At 39.4% G+C, this 15,330-nt stretch overlaps 1 protein-coding gene across 1 annotated transcript; it reads left to right on the plus strand.

Annotated features, from left to right (window-relative positions):
* Nucleotides 1-4,863: 4,863 nt before the first annotated feature.
* On the plus strand, nt 4,864-15,047 carry hoxb9a (homeobox B9a). The gene is made up of 2 exons (XM_006806244.3): nt 4,864-5,694; nt 13,352-15,047. Exons 1-2 carry the CDS (start codon nt 5,079-5,081, stop codon nt 13,585-13,587), a joined length of 852 nt encoding a protein of 283 aa, XP_006806307.1. The 5' UTR covers nt 4,864-5,078; the 3' UTR covers nt 13,588-15,047.
* The last annotated feature ends 283 nt before the right edge of the window (nt 15,048-15,330 follow it).

Consider the following 15,330-nt stretch of genomic DNA (forward strand, 5'->3'; position numbering starts at 1 on the left):
TGCCATTTGAAAACTCTTTTTTAGAAGAAATTCATGGTAAAAAGTATTTTACATTTTTGTCTTTGCATTATTATGTAATACAACTATATGCTATTCAAAAATTGTCACTAGCTGTCTTCTGCAATGTGATTTCGTTTAATTTTATTAGTGTGTGCTAAAATATGTGACTTTACAGGGCGGTTTTATTTAGTCATTTATTTCCACATTTTAACTAGCCAATACTCACATATTACAGATCCTGATTTAATTTTGTGGTGAGAGAAGCCACTGAAAGATTGATGCTTTAATAGTTTTTTTGAGATATTCATATTCAAACATTGTCCAGGATTTCAATACTGCTGGCAAAAATGTCCTCTGAGGCTATGTATTGTAGAACAAATGTTAGCAAAAGCATGAATTTAACTAAGATTTATAAATCTCTATTCTCAATAAAAGAATGATTGTAGGTAGTGATGGTACCAAATCATGAATTACTAAGCCAGGCAAAAAATAAAATAAATCCTTTTAATGCGTTTAATAATTGCTTTGTTTTTTATATTTTGCACCCACCTTAACAGACCCATAATTTTGGTCTCCTGTAGATTTTTAAGATACTGTAATTACATCAGCAGCACGACTATCATCCCTACATAGAGCAACGAAGTGCCTGAACGTAAAAGATATCGTGGACTTATTAACAATATCCCTATTTGAGTCAAATAATATAAGATGAATTATCAGCAGCTGTACTATAGTTAAGATGTTTCCAGACATTACTTGTCGCCGTGAGCCCGTCCAGCATAACGATATGTTTATACTTTTTTCCTGCTGCTTAACTAATGATTAATACTGACTTCACTGTGGCTGTAGCTTAGGAGGGAGAGCAGTCATCTAGTCATCCTAACGTTGCTGGTTTGTATGCCAAACATGGGCACGATACTAACTCCAAGTTGGTCCGATGCATCTATCAGTGTTACATAGAAAGATTTAAGCATAAAAAACCGCTTGTGTGAATAGGTGAATGGGGGGGGGGGGGGGGGGGGGGGGTGTTATGTATAGGACGTATTGAATCCTTTGAAAGTCTCCTTAAGCTTTTCAGCTGAGGAATATGATGATCTACGACGTTCAGCCACGTGGTCGTTATTAAAATATATAGATCGCATCAATCACACAGGTTATCATACTCAGCAGGTTTTATTGTAAGGTAACAACCGTTACCTTTAATAAGAATATAAAGCCTAAATGAGCCATTGTAAATCACATGAGTAAGTGTTAACGATTTCTTTTAATTATTTATTATTATCTTATTTTATTTTTTAGACTTATTATTACACCGCCATTACTGGAGTGGTAAACGCTGACCTCCACTGCAAATATGACTTTATTACATGGCAGTTATTTTACCAGAAGCATGCATCAGTGTTAATCTGATAGTTTAATTTTTGCAGTATCTGTTATCACATTTGGGAATTTTTTTATTGTAGAATTAACACTGAAACAGTCTGTTCCCCTGGTTTTGTACTCAAGGTTCATAATATTTGAGATTTTCTTGATTTTTAGAAATAATTCAAAAACATATTAATTACATTACACTAAAATATTAATGTGACCACGTGATCATGCCTATTGAAACAGACTACTTCTACAAACAAAATAGAAAATGCAGTTTAATATCAGAAAGAACTGAACAGAAGAGGAAACGATGACTGTATGTGTGTTAACTCATTATGCATATTCCAGGAAAAAAGGTTATTATGTTTCTTTTAATGCAACGGAGAATACTTGACACCCTCACTCTATTTCAGAAGATAATGAAATTTATGTTATTGCCTATTTTGCGCTCCTTTCAAAACGTTTCCGCCGTTTAGGAAAAAAGGAACAGCGGATGAAGAAAAAATGCCAGTATGAGGGGAAAGGAAATATTTAAATATTAAAAGTTCCTGAGACAGAATGTTGAGACCCCTTTCCCCCAGGGAAACTAACCGACTGAACAATTAACCGACCGATTCTGTATTAAATTAAATACAAATACCACAGGGACTAGTTGATTAAAAAAAAAAATCTGATCAAAGGGCTAATGAATATATTTTATCTAAGTAAAACTAAAAAAAATTAAAAGCAATTTAAAAATAATATTTACCTTTAAAAAAAGAAAAGAAAAAAATGTCTCCAAGTCGATGATTTGAGCTGCTTTTCTCATAATATTAAATATCTACATAATGACATTTTAGCTGTGTCAATGCTACATTTATATATTATTATTATTTTGTTTTTGTTTTGTTTTGCGACGAAATAATTTAGAAAAAGTTCGCGTTATTTTTCTTACCCCACCGACTACATTTATTTAATTTTAACTTTATTGTGATTAACAGCCAAAATACCTTTAACTTTAGATCTAATTTGTAATTGGTTACAGTGTGATGGTGGAGCTTTCTTACACTTTATTTTTTAATTGACTCAGCTGGCTTCATTCTCACTAAACGACTACTGCGATCGATATTAAGATAATCGATATTTAGATAATATTTAACAGAAAACACACAAAACAGAAAATGTGAGATATTGGAAATGGATTTAGTGCAATGGCTTTACTGGTTGCAACCCCCCCCCCCCCCCCTTAAAAGAAATAAATGAGAAAGGGTTAGGGGGAAAAGTCCGATTACAGCTTCAGCTTTGTTTTCTGTGAAGTTGCCGTTAAAGCTCGGCACTTTGACTAAAACGAAGATAAAAACATAAAAGTTGAACAGACGAGGCTGATTTCTGCACATGTACTTCATTATGCTCAGTTTTCGCAGTGAAATTGTGTTTTTTTGGTCACCGACGTCTTTCCAGTTGTTTCATGCTTTTGTGCCAATCTGTGCCATGTCAGATGGGAAATATTTTCTCTACAGGATATTTGAAGAGAACATCTAATTGGGTATGGGCAATGTTAACAAAACGAGCATGACGGTGTTGGATTTTGTTTGTGTGTCTATGAAGGTTATTTTCCAAAACTCTCTTTAGTCATACCACTGAAGATGTTGAAATTTAAGGTGGTTTGCAGAAAAATTCTTTTAGCTTTTTCAGCACCACTGTCTCCAATTAACTCCTCGAGTTGGCAGAACGCCCTGCAGGGCGGAGGCCCACCGACAATTAAAATTCCTACAGTCTGTGGTCTGAAAAAGAAAAATATCCCTAGCATTTATGCCTGAAAAACAGTATGTATTTTTCTACTCTAAACATATCGAAAATAATGCTAATTAATGCTTAACAATTTGAACTGTCCGGTTAATTGGCACTTATGTGGCAATGTGCTACACTGCTTCACAACGCACCTCATTACTTGTTCTTGTGGATAAAAACGATCTGGGTCACAATAACTTTATCTAGAACCTATTTGATTGAGCATGAACAGTTAGATTTTTTTAATACAGTTTATATTTTTATTTCTTTTTCTTTTTGATTTTCAAACGAAGCTGTAAACGAGTGCTTTAACACAAAGCTCAGAGGAATGTCGTGAATTCAAGCTCAAATACCAAACTGTGCGCCAGAATTACCAGTCATGTTTGAAGGACTCTAGGTTTGTTGGGTTTGTATTTGCATTTCTTCTCCTGAAATGAACATTCACCAGCCGTTGCTCAGAATCGTACAAGTCATCATTTCTCCTCAGCATATATGAAAGCTGCGCTATAGTCCATCTTTCACCTGGTAAATAACAGCTTTAATAACAAGCAACCTGTATTTCATATTTAATTGTCGTAAATAACTGTTAGCTCCATACACGATGCACAGTTCGGATTTATACCCTTGAGTACTAGAATGACTTCCTGAACGAGTCAAAGACTCCAAGTCTGTAATTAGAAATAAATGCAAAGACTTACAAGCCCGGTGACTTTGCAGGTCAGCTGCAAGTCAAATGTTAGGACTCCCGATCAGCACAGACTGCAGCTGCTCTTCGGCTTCTTGGTTTCGAGCACACCGGCGGATTTCATCCCAAATAATTCAGCCAAAGAAGTCACCACCGGTTCCATGAAATAAAAGTCCGTTCCAGCTTCTCTTCCCGGTGCCCCCATTGCGCTCCGGACCGAGCTTTGTTTACCCATAGCAGGCTGACCGCTGAGTGTAAAGTACCCTGTACCGGAGTAGCAGGAAAGATTCAACAGCCCCAGTTGCGTTTACAATCCGCACCACCACAGGCCATATATCAACTCAATAAAAACCAAAGCAGCCGGCACGATCTAGGATTTTATTATGGTATTAAACAGACTCAAAAAAGTAGTTGAAGTAGTTTGCGCTATAAAGACAAGCGACCTAACCACGCAGGACCCGATTTAATGGCGCTCGTTAACACAACTGGCTGTTAATCTGTCAATAAAAACGCTCTAGAACTCTCAGAAAAGCTGCCAAGTAGATCCAGGAGTCAAGTAAACGATGAAAAACACACATAGGTGTGAATTTTACCGCCTATCTTGTCTAGGATAGAACATATCTGTGTCAACTCTCCTTAAGTGGAGGACTATTGGCACTTATACTACTGGTATTTTAAAAGCACACTCCTCGATCCAGGAATTGATTTAGTTTTTTTTTTTTTTCATTCATTTGGCACTACTTATTTGTCAGCCATTGTCTCTGCTTTACAGTTCATACATACAGTCCAGACATAACATAATTTAACGGTTTTATATTATCCTAGATCAAAAGCAGCAGTAAATAAATTGACAAGATATTCGGAAAAAGCCTTAATTTTGCATATTGCATATAAACATCTATCTGGGGTAGGGGGTGGGGGCTTGTGCATGCGTGATTTACGCTTCATTGACGCTTTTTTTCAGGTTAGAAGAAAAAAAAACCGGCCAATCACTTTTCGCCTCGCTCACAGACTTGACAAACCCCCGTGCACAGTGCTAGGCTGTAGGGCTGTAGCACTTTGTTTCGAAAGAAAGGGACTAGGGGAGGGATAGAGAGGCAGAGAGACGAAGTAAGAAAGGGAGGGGGCAACCTAGCAAAGCACAGAATTGAAGAAGAAAAAGAAAGAGAGGGAAAGGAAGGAAATCTCGTAATGTCTCTTGTCTTGTTTTCTATTTAGTGAACTCGAGGCGTTTCACAGATAATGCCCGAGAATGTCCATTTCTGGGACTTTGAGCAACTATTACGTGGACTCCATCATAAGTCACGAGAGCGATGAACTCTCATCCCAGACTCGCTTTCCTAGCGCCCAATATTCCGGCTCGAGCTCCGCTGCGTCCGCGAGTGGGAGGCTGCCGGGTGGCGCTGCTGCGCACACGGAGCATCCCCATCCCGATTCCTATCCGTCCTGCAGTTTCCAGCCCAAGCCTCCAGTCTTCTCGTCATCATGGAGCCCATTTAATCCACACCACGGTGCCAGTGGCCTCCCCGCTGTCTACCATCCCTACATCCCCGCGCAGCACGTGCCCGCCGCGGACACACGGTACATACGTTCATGGCTGGAATGTGCGCCGCGGAGCTCTGAGTCTGGTCCGGTACAGGGCCAAACGGGTCAGGTCAAGCTGGAGCCTCAGCTTGGCCATCTCGGTGGGGAGATCGCATCCAAAATCATGGGACAGCATCAGCACGAGCCCACAACATACATCTTGGAGTCAGCGTCCACGGCAGCGCGCGAGCTTAGCCACCATTCGGCCGCCATCCAGGGAACAGGTTTCGAAGAAAACAAGGACATTAGTGAAGGGAATGAGGACAAAGATGGCCTGGATCAAAGTAAGTTATTAAAGCAGGAAATAACGCGTGATAGTGGGAGAGAACAAGAGGAGGGGGGTGATTGTAAATGCTTTTAATGCCGCCATAAAACTAGAACAAAGAACTGGAGAGGCCGAAGTGCCCCCACCGTCTGCTCTCTAACTTTACTGTGTTTTTTGGCTCATGTCATCCTTGTATTTGCAGCTGGCGCCTGTAGTAACATTTTTTAAATGGATTATGGGACGCAACTTTTTCAGTCTTTAACAGTTCTTTAAAAAATATGTGTCAGTGACCAGCAAGTGATGCATACGATTTTATTAAAGCTGTTAAATTAGCTAAAGATATTACGAGCAACACTCTGTATTATAATGTTGCTTGCTTTAAAGGTGACCCTGGTATTGCCTTAAAAGAGACCATCAAAGTGACTCATAGTGCTTACGATAGTGTTGACCGTCTGGCAAAAGCTTGTCACAGCTTTGCGCAAATGATGCGTACGTATTATATACATGTTAAAAGGTTTGGAGCGCGCGCGGGGAGGGCGGTGAGTCCAAAAAGCTTCAAAGTCAACTTAGGAAGAAAGATTATTAAGACTAACAGTTGGAAAACTTCTAGCCTATTTGGCACTTTTTTTTCCCTCTTCGTCCTTAAAGCTATCAACCCGACAGAAATCACAGAAGTTACATTCAGATTGACATACGCATTACTATCCTGTTTCAAAAAGACCAAATCTTCTTTGAGATAGATGAAGATATTGTCTCTGGACCCTTCTGCTTCCAATCCTTCGCCTTTACGCATTACCCATTTTATGCCTCCCTCACGCCCCGCGCGTCTACCGTTTCTCTTGTTAGTTGTACGCTTATAAATGGGAGGAAGAAGAAAAAAAAAACTACAAACCAGATTGTCGAACCTGGTTTCTTTTTAAAAATCGTGAAAGGTCAGTGACCTAGCCGCAGAGCTCTGAGCCGCCAGCATCTGTGGGGCAGAGGCCTCTAAGTCAGCCTGCAGCGGGCTCTGGCTACACTTTGTTAGACTCACATCAGAGCTGGACAATCAGGACGTGCACTCTGCCTTCTCACAGCGTGTATAAATCGTCCCACCTAGGCCCATGTAAATTCCTCAATGGCTTGCCAGCTACAACGTGAAACACAATGAATATATATCCTAAATTAATTTCATTTTGTGTGTTCTTTATGTACTGGCGAGTTTTATTTATTTATTTACTTTTTAAAAGAAATCACCCGATAATATATAAATGACTGCAGCCTTCAAATCAGGTTAATCTCAAAGCATCAAACAAACAGCTAATTGAATTGTAACTTTGTTAAAATTACCCTTTCCTGCTGTGTAATACTTCAACCCAGGCACAGCTCTACTGACCTTATTGTGGTCTGTAGTCTGGTGGTTATACGAACGTATATTTAAAAATACCTTCCACAAATCACAGTCATCGGTCATCTTGTTATAAATCCGTTGGTAGTTTGACAAGTGCAGGATGGTCTTTTTTCTCTCCTCTTCTTTTATGTGCTTCGTTCCTTTGTGTTTTTTCTGATTGTTTGCTTTTTTTAACAACAGCATTTGACCTGTCATATGCTGGGTCTCTTCACAGTTCTCTTCCAAAGTTTCTTGACTTTTTGGATGGGACAGAAGAAAACCGTACCCTAGAAAGAGATTCAAATGAATGTATAATTTCTTTTTAACTGACGCCGGAGTTTATTTCCCCTTCTCAACTCCCTCCTGACAAATCTACCAGAGGAGTCGGAACATCAGTGTGCGAGAAAGAGCGTTAGACCTCTGTCTCTATTGTGGCCTTAATAAGAAAAAAAAAATGGTCACAAAGAAACACACATTCATGTATACACACATTCACGTTTAGTGTATATATACACGAATACTACACTAGAGTCACACACATATGCATACACATGCACAGCCAGCTTATTAGTGCGATTGAGCACGCTATCCATCAGAGCAGTGAGCTAGTCTAAAGACAGGATGGAGGCTAGCAGGCTCCAGTCTGAATTATTAGACTTTCCGTTCGTAGCGCCGTGGTGTTCGTGAAGGTGCTCCTCCTGAAGAGTTCCTCTGTTCCCCTGTTTGAATGAGTAATAGAAAAAAAAGTTTCTCTCTGAGCTGTCTTATAGGGTTCAAAAAGCAGCCATAGAAACTTTTTTTCTCTGGTTGATTTGTGTTCTCTTTGTGTCCGTATTGCAGTGACTTAATGTTTCAGGTAGTGGGAGCCATACTAAGCAGCATGTGAAAGCCTTTTCTCTTTTTCATAACGTGGACATTTCAAAATGGTGGCGTCACAACACTGCGTTGATTGAGCCTCCCCGCGCGACTTTTTTTTTTTTTTTTGAGTAATTAGTAAAGCAGTGGTAAAGCCGTTTGGGTGGAAACACACTTGGTGATTTGCATTTGTCATTTTCAAAACTCTTTGGTTTGGAATGACTTTCTTTCACATCTTTAGGCATTTTAGGGACATTCTTATTTGCTTCCTTGAAAAAGGTAAAATGAGAAGACTGAAACCATGTTCATGTATGTAGGATACATATTACGTTTATTAGCTTAACTTAACTTGGAAACAGCGAAGCAAGGAGCCATTAATTTCCAAAGGTAGCAAAATAAAATTTTCAGCACCTCTAAAACTCACAAACAGGCATGTTACATATTGTGTACTCATGAAATTAGAACATTAAAATGTACTTTCTGTTATTATTCACGTAACACTGGGTCTTATACCAGATAGAAGTGGTCACATATAAATGCCTAACAATGCAGTCCTCCACAGTAACCAGATTCCCCTGAAAATGTTGACTTTATATACTTAAATGTGTCAGCTACAGCATGGCAAAATCCCTCCCCTATTTGATAGTAATAAGGAATTTTGAACAGATGGTTGGTGTTGGAAGAATTCTGAAAAAGTTTTACTTTTTGGCATTCATGTGTCGTCAACCACAGAAACATTCTGGACATTTTTTTTATCAACATGAAAAACTTGACTGTTTCCCTGATCCAACCTTGTAAATCTGAAAATGAACATGCTGTGATAGCCAGGTTCTAAGATTAGCTTTGCTTGTGAAATCAGTCTAATAAACTGTACCTGTCCTCTTTAACTTGTTTTCAGGGAGGAATATATAAAAATGAGTGTCTGCATGATGTAGTCTATCTTCAGATTATGGCTGAGTATTTAAAATGGTCGCCATGTGAATAACATCACTGGAATGCTACCTTTGAAAACATCCTATCCAGTTAACGCTAGTCTACAGCTACAGATTTCTCTTTATGCTGCTGGCACTGGGCTGCTTTCCAGAATAAACTACAAGATTACACTTCAGTCTTTGTGCTTCTGCTTTTGCTGCCAAGCAGGCTGAGAAAGTTATTACCTTGAACTTTATTAACTTATAACACAGAGTAAACAACCCCATTAATTGGCGTGTTGCTGTTGGTGAGATGGGGTATAAGTGTTGGCGGTGGATGGGGATGGGGAAGTATGGGAGCGGGATAAAATATGACTCTGGGAAATGTAATAACATGCCTTTGGGATATATGAGAGGTCAATTTCTGGAACTATTAGGGTGAAATTGCAAAGGGAGGAAGACACACAGAGAAAAAGAGACTGGATGGGATATTTATCTTAACTGTTTCAGTTGCTGTTTCCATGCATTCATCAAAGTAGACACACACACACCTAGGCAAAGACCCACATGCTAACAACTGAACATCAGCTGCAGGGCCATGGGCTATAGCAGGCAGCTTTAGGGGAACGTAAATCTTTTCATCCATGTGCCTGTCCATGAACACCAAGCTTCTGCAACTATGTGGATGTAACCTAGAGAAAACTTAAAGTTAACATACAAGCAAGGGTTACCATTATACAAGCAACACCCCACCCCAGCCTTATTCTTTCTATCGAGATAATCTCTGACTTCCCATATATTAGAAAAAAGATGTCTACACTAACTCAGCCCTTTCCAAACTCTCCCACTCCTCAATCGGTTTGTCATCCTGGGTGACAGCCATCGTCACGGCACAGCTCTGAGAGTAATGAATGGTCCTAGAGGTGAATATACACCCAGGGAATGCAAAGCACACACTTTACAGTGACAAAAGCTCTCACCCTCCTAGTTCCCACCAGCCTCATCACTTTACTGGACATTATTTTGTTCTGCATTGAAATATATCCTCTACATGCTGCTTTTGTTGAAGGAAATTAATTCCAGAAGGTATTAAGGATATATTTACTGACAATGGCCACTAACTATAATTCAACTTGCAGGGAGAACACAAGAGAAACCTAAATTATATCTTCTGTCAAATCCAAGCAGAGACAGATTCTAGATAATGCAATCATCTTCAAAACACAGAGTTTCAAGCATTGCAAGATTACTATAGACTGCATACAAATGACGGCCATAGCCATCATGCCACCCACTGGTTATATACAGTGTCAGTTCACAACACCAGTCATCTCAAGGAACTTTATATCTGATGGAAGCAGTTATTGAAGAAAATATAAGCCAACAGATCAGCAAGGGACAATGTTTTCTTTCTAAACAATTTTCTCAGAAACTTTACACAGCCCTGTGTATACCAGACTGAGAGCAGCCCCACCAAGGCTGGTGACAGAGCAGTACTGGAAGAGCATATGGGACAAGGACACAGCAAATAACAACAATGCTCAGTGGCTAGTGCAGCTAAGAGCTCACCACAGCAAGCTCCCTGAACCGTTTCCAGTAGCCATCACAGTGGCAGACATCCAAGAAAGAGTTTCAAATATGAAGAGTTGGACAGTACCAGTCCTTAGCGTCATTCACACGTACTGACTAAAAAAGCTAACTATATTGCATGAGCCTCTGGCAGTACAGATGAACCACAGTGTCAGGCATCATAGGAGCTAAGATGAACAGGCATATGGCTCAATAAATGATTCGACCCCAGAAAGGAACTGGCAGAAACATCAGAGGGGCAAAACACCAGCTACTGGTAGCTAGAGCAGTCATTTTCTGCAACATGAGACTGACCAATCATGCACCACCTGGACTGACTACAAGAAAGCCTATGAGTGAATGGCTCACACATGGATCCTGGAATGCTTAGAACTGTACAAGATCAACCGGACCCAAAGAGCCTTCATCAGGAAGTCAATATGGATGTGGCAAACTACAATAGAAGTCAACTTCAAGCCAATTGCAAATGTCACCATGAAATGCAGGAGAATTAATATCCTTATTGTATTTACTCATTTCAAACTCAAAGAGTTGCTTGATATCTAATTATTAAAACAATTTATTTTACATAAATATAAAATGGGATCCAGATCAGAATGTCAGTAATCACAAGGTGTTTTATCTTTTAAAGACCCTACAAGATTACTTAGATGATTATATGACAAGCACTTAGTGATGGTGTGGAGGACAAACTCCACACTTAGGAGGAGAAACAGTCTCAGGGAGGAGCAGCCACCTCAAATGGTAAATTGGGAAGGGCAATGATAACAGGAAAAAATGACAAAAAAGATTAAACAGAAGTTAATTGATATGAAATATTTCTTATTTATTGTATATAAAGTGAATAACCTTGTCTTATTAGAATGAGTTGAGTGAGTTGTCGTTTCAAGAAATTGCATTTTACTGTAATATAGATGACTGTTCATTTTGTCTGCCATGTTCTTTAGATTCTAATTACCAAGTTGTTATACCTCATATTTCTTTACATGTTTCTTTACGTTTTGTAAAACACCTTCTAATGTTAGTCCGGGAAACCTTTTGTGTCATTGATTTAACTTTTTTTTTTTATGGTGAACAATAACGAATTACACTCTGATGATGTATTGGGGCAGAGATTCAATAGAATTATAATTATCTGCCCTTACTCTGACTTCCACTATTTACTCTCCTCACAAATGAACAACCTATTCTGGAGGTCGCAGTTCTAGAAGTCATTCTTATAGAAATACATGGCTTAACTTTATATTAAGCCATGTGTTTTCAAGACAAAATCAAGCCACGTGAACACAGAGGCGTAGCAAACATGAAAGGAGGACGCATACACGCAAACAAACACAAACCGGAGGAGAAAATGATGAAAGGACATAGCACCTGCTGGAGACCTGCTGGTGGGTGCAAGGATGAATCAGAAAGATTCAGAAAAAGTAACTATTTCCAGGACATACTGATGGTTAGACTTTATTTGTGGTTTGTTTCTCTGATTTCCTTTAAATGAAATAAAATCAAATAACACTGCAACGAATGAACAGCAGCTTTAAAGGAAGTAATCGCAGCATGCTCTTGTTTTCCCCTGTGCGTCCCACATTTTTATCATTGCTGATGGCATTTTATGGCTTTTAAAACTGAGTTTTTATTTGTCTTTTTTGGAGTTTTAAGGCCTGACTTGGTAACATTGGATGTATTTTTTTTCTTTGTTAAAGTTTAGTTATTCTAACTGCTAGGCGTTTCCGTTTGTTGGTTTGACTTAATGGAGGAAGACTCTGACCTAACCACAGGAAATGCTTGCGCTTGGTTAAAGATTTTATTTAGAACATATAAAAATGGAAATGCACCAGAACGAGCTATGGATGCGCAATTTTCTTTCAGATGAACAAAAGCACTATCAACGGGTTTAAAATTGAGTAGGGGGCTTTGTTTTGATCTGTAACTATCCTTTGGAAACTTGAGATGCCGGGAGACTCCTTACAACCTGCCTGATAGTGGAGATCCGGGGGGGCCTAGCTTTGAGCCCCAAACCAAACCCATGCCTGCTAAACGAGAATTTAAGGCTAATTACACTGTCCTGAATGCTATAAACGGGGTTGTGGTGATGGGAAGAAGGGGTGGTGGGGGCACAGTGGCCTGGCAAACAAGGAGGCGATGCAAAGACAGCGAGGGAAATAACTGAGAGAAATTCATTATGTTCTCATCGAAACCAAAAACATTTAGTTTTCATTCAGATTTCTGCTACTGCACTCAAAAGAGCCAAATCGCAGTATGCTTAATGAATAGCAAAGCAACCTTTTTTCTGGATTATAGATTTCCCACAGCTAGGAAATTTAGGAACAATTGCTACACAAGCGATGGATTTAGCGCTCTATTGAAATCATAATCCTTACATAAAACCAAAAGATAGAACACTTTCACCAATGTGTGTTTGTGTGTTTGCTTTCTTTTGTCATAAAATTAGATTAAGCTGCAAATATAGAGACAGTGCTTACTCCTTGTGCATTCAACTTTGCCTTGCTTTTTTGTTTTGTTTTCTTGTTATCGATAGTTGCCTCCTTGACTGGCGCGTGAAGCCAATGTGAGGTACAAATGAGTTCAATAGTAATTTTTAAAAATTAACCAACAAGAAGGAAAAAAAGGAAACCAGCTTGGTAGTCCGAGTTTTTCTTTTCTCTTCTTTTTCTGTTTTTTCCCCTTTAATCCTCTGTCATTTTTAATCTGCAAACTGGAGGGTATTCATGGAAAGAAGGCCGCGTGGCTTTGATGTGATGCCATATAAAAGGGCCATGGTTTTACTTCTGTCCAAATTATGTGTTATTAATAACGTGCATAAAAGTGTCATTTGCTGAGTCTAGTGTTGTCTTCAAGATGCCGTGAACACAAAATAGTGTTAAAGTGACTGCATGGATTATCAATTTTCATTTTTTAATCGATGAATTTTTTTCTGTCGTTTCTTCCTGCAGATGACCCATCGGCCAATTGGCTTCATGCACGTTCCTCCAGAAAGAAACGTTGTCCGTACACCAAATACCAGACGCTAGAGTTGGAGAAGGAGTTCCTGTTCAACATGTACCTCACGCGCGATCGGCGACATGAGGTGGCGCGCGCACTCAATCTGACAGAGCGGCAGGTGAAGATCTGGTTCCAGAACCGGAGGATGAAAATGAAGAAACAAAACAAGGACCAATCCAAGGACTAGCAGGACATAAACACTCAGACACGCATGCATGCACACACACATCTCACATTCCCAAGAACTGCAAAAATGTACATGCACATCTACTGCTTCAATTTCTTTTAACATTCCGAGTGAGCCAAACGTGATGTCAATCTCTAAGTATGATCCCAAACAAGCGCGTATGACGCTGCAGCTGAAGTATTAGGAACGTCTGATTTTCAGAGTTGGAAATTTCCTGGAACTTCTGGATTATTTCCTATTAGGCGATTGCGATAGTAAAAATTGAGTTTGTTTCGGCGGCCAATCTTTCAAAGCACTCAGACTGACTCAGTGTAAACCTTCGGATCAGACTAATAGATTGATGAATTCAAAGATTTTGTTGCCATTACTTTCTACCGAGTTCTTATTAAGCTAACAATTATTATACAGTAATGCAATTTGATATCGGATTAAATTATTCAAGATAAAATGTGCAGAAAGCTGATTGATTGTTTATTGACACCAGAGGTGTGTGCTGAAGTGCTGAAAATGGGATTTCACCCGGTCATTAACAAGCACGAAAAGCACGCACAGCTCGCACACAAGCGCGTTGCTGTTCGTTTGTATTTGTACTCCCCCACCTCACCCACTCTTTTTTCTGGCAGGATTTGATTACATAGCGCCTGATAGTCGAAGCTGATACAAGCAGCCAATAGCCGTTTGTTTTCCGGTTGTCTGACCATCGGGTCTGTCTATCCCTGGGATCTCGGCGTTCGGCTGCTTGCTTTTAGGGTGGCTCATGCTCTGCGGCGGCGGCTGATCAGTAGCCTGACGTCACAAGAATTTAGAGTTAGTTAAGAAGAGGACTCACGACAGTTATTATTTATTTAATAAACCAACCCTTTCCATCAAATTAAACTTCCAGCTCAGTTGTGCACATTTTAGACTGAAAACAAGGATATAACGTACGTCTGCTTACCATCGTCAGTCTTTTTTCCAAGTCGCTTCTGATCGTTGGATTCTTAAAAAAAGTCCTTTCTATTTTTATAAATTGTCGTGTATCAACTGCTATGCAAGGCATTCTCTCTCATGAGACGAATTGTGTTGAATGCGTGCGCAACACTGGTTTCTATTTACTACCAGAAACTTGGTGCAATAAAAATAAATAAATAAATAAAGCTGGAAATAAATACATGTCTGCAGGTCCCATTACAAGTTTAAGTCTAGAGCAACAGACAGAAAGTTAAAAAAAAGTCTTAGGTTAGTATGCAGATTTTATATCTTCGAGTGTTTTCTTCATTTTATGCAGAACTTTATTGATTTGGATGTTAAAACATAAGTAGGCCGTGTTGTAGAGCCGGACTGCGTGTTTGTAGTGTCGGCATACTTAAATGGCGCCCCGTAGCAGTTTTATGGATGGGAAATAAACAACACGCGCGAGCGCTTGTGTGTGTGTGTGTGTGTGAGAGAGAGAGAGAGAGCGAGAGAGAGAGAGAGAGAGGGGGGGGGGGGGGGGAGAGAGAGAGACAGTTTGTGTGTGAACCAAAATAAATATACAATACAGCTACTCCTTTTTACAAAAAAATATAATGGGTTTATATAGCCAGATGTTTTTTTTTAGCAAGAAGAGAAATCTGCTGTTTCTCCGAAGCATCAACAAATCCTCTATTTACACAAATGTTTACATGGTTTGCGCATGCCTCAAAGACATCATTTCGTCGTACATCGTTTTGTGTGTTAAATCTGTCAGGGGGGATGCTAAAAGGAAAAAGAAACTAAAGAGAA

This window comes from Neolamprologus brichardi, unplaced genomic scaffold, assembly GCF_056152115.1.
Source record: "Neolamprologus brichardi isolate AB-2024 unplaced genomic scaffold, ASM5615211v1 NODE_ptg000031l+_length_7269946_cov_1, whole genome shotgun sequence".
NCBI classification, from domain to species: Eukaryota; Metazoa; Chordata; class Actinopteri; order Cichliformes; family Cichlidae; genus Neolamprologus; species Neolamprologus brichardi.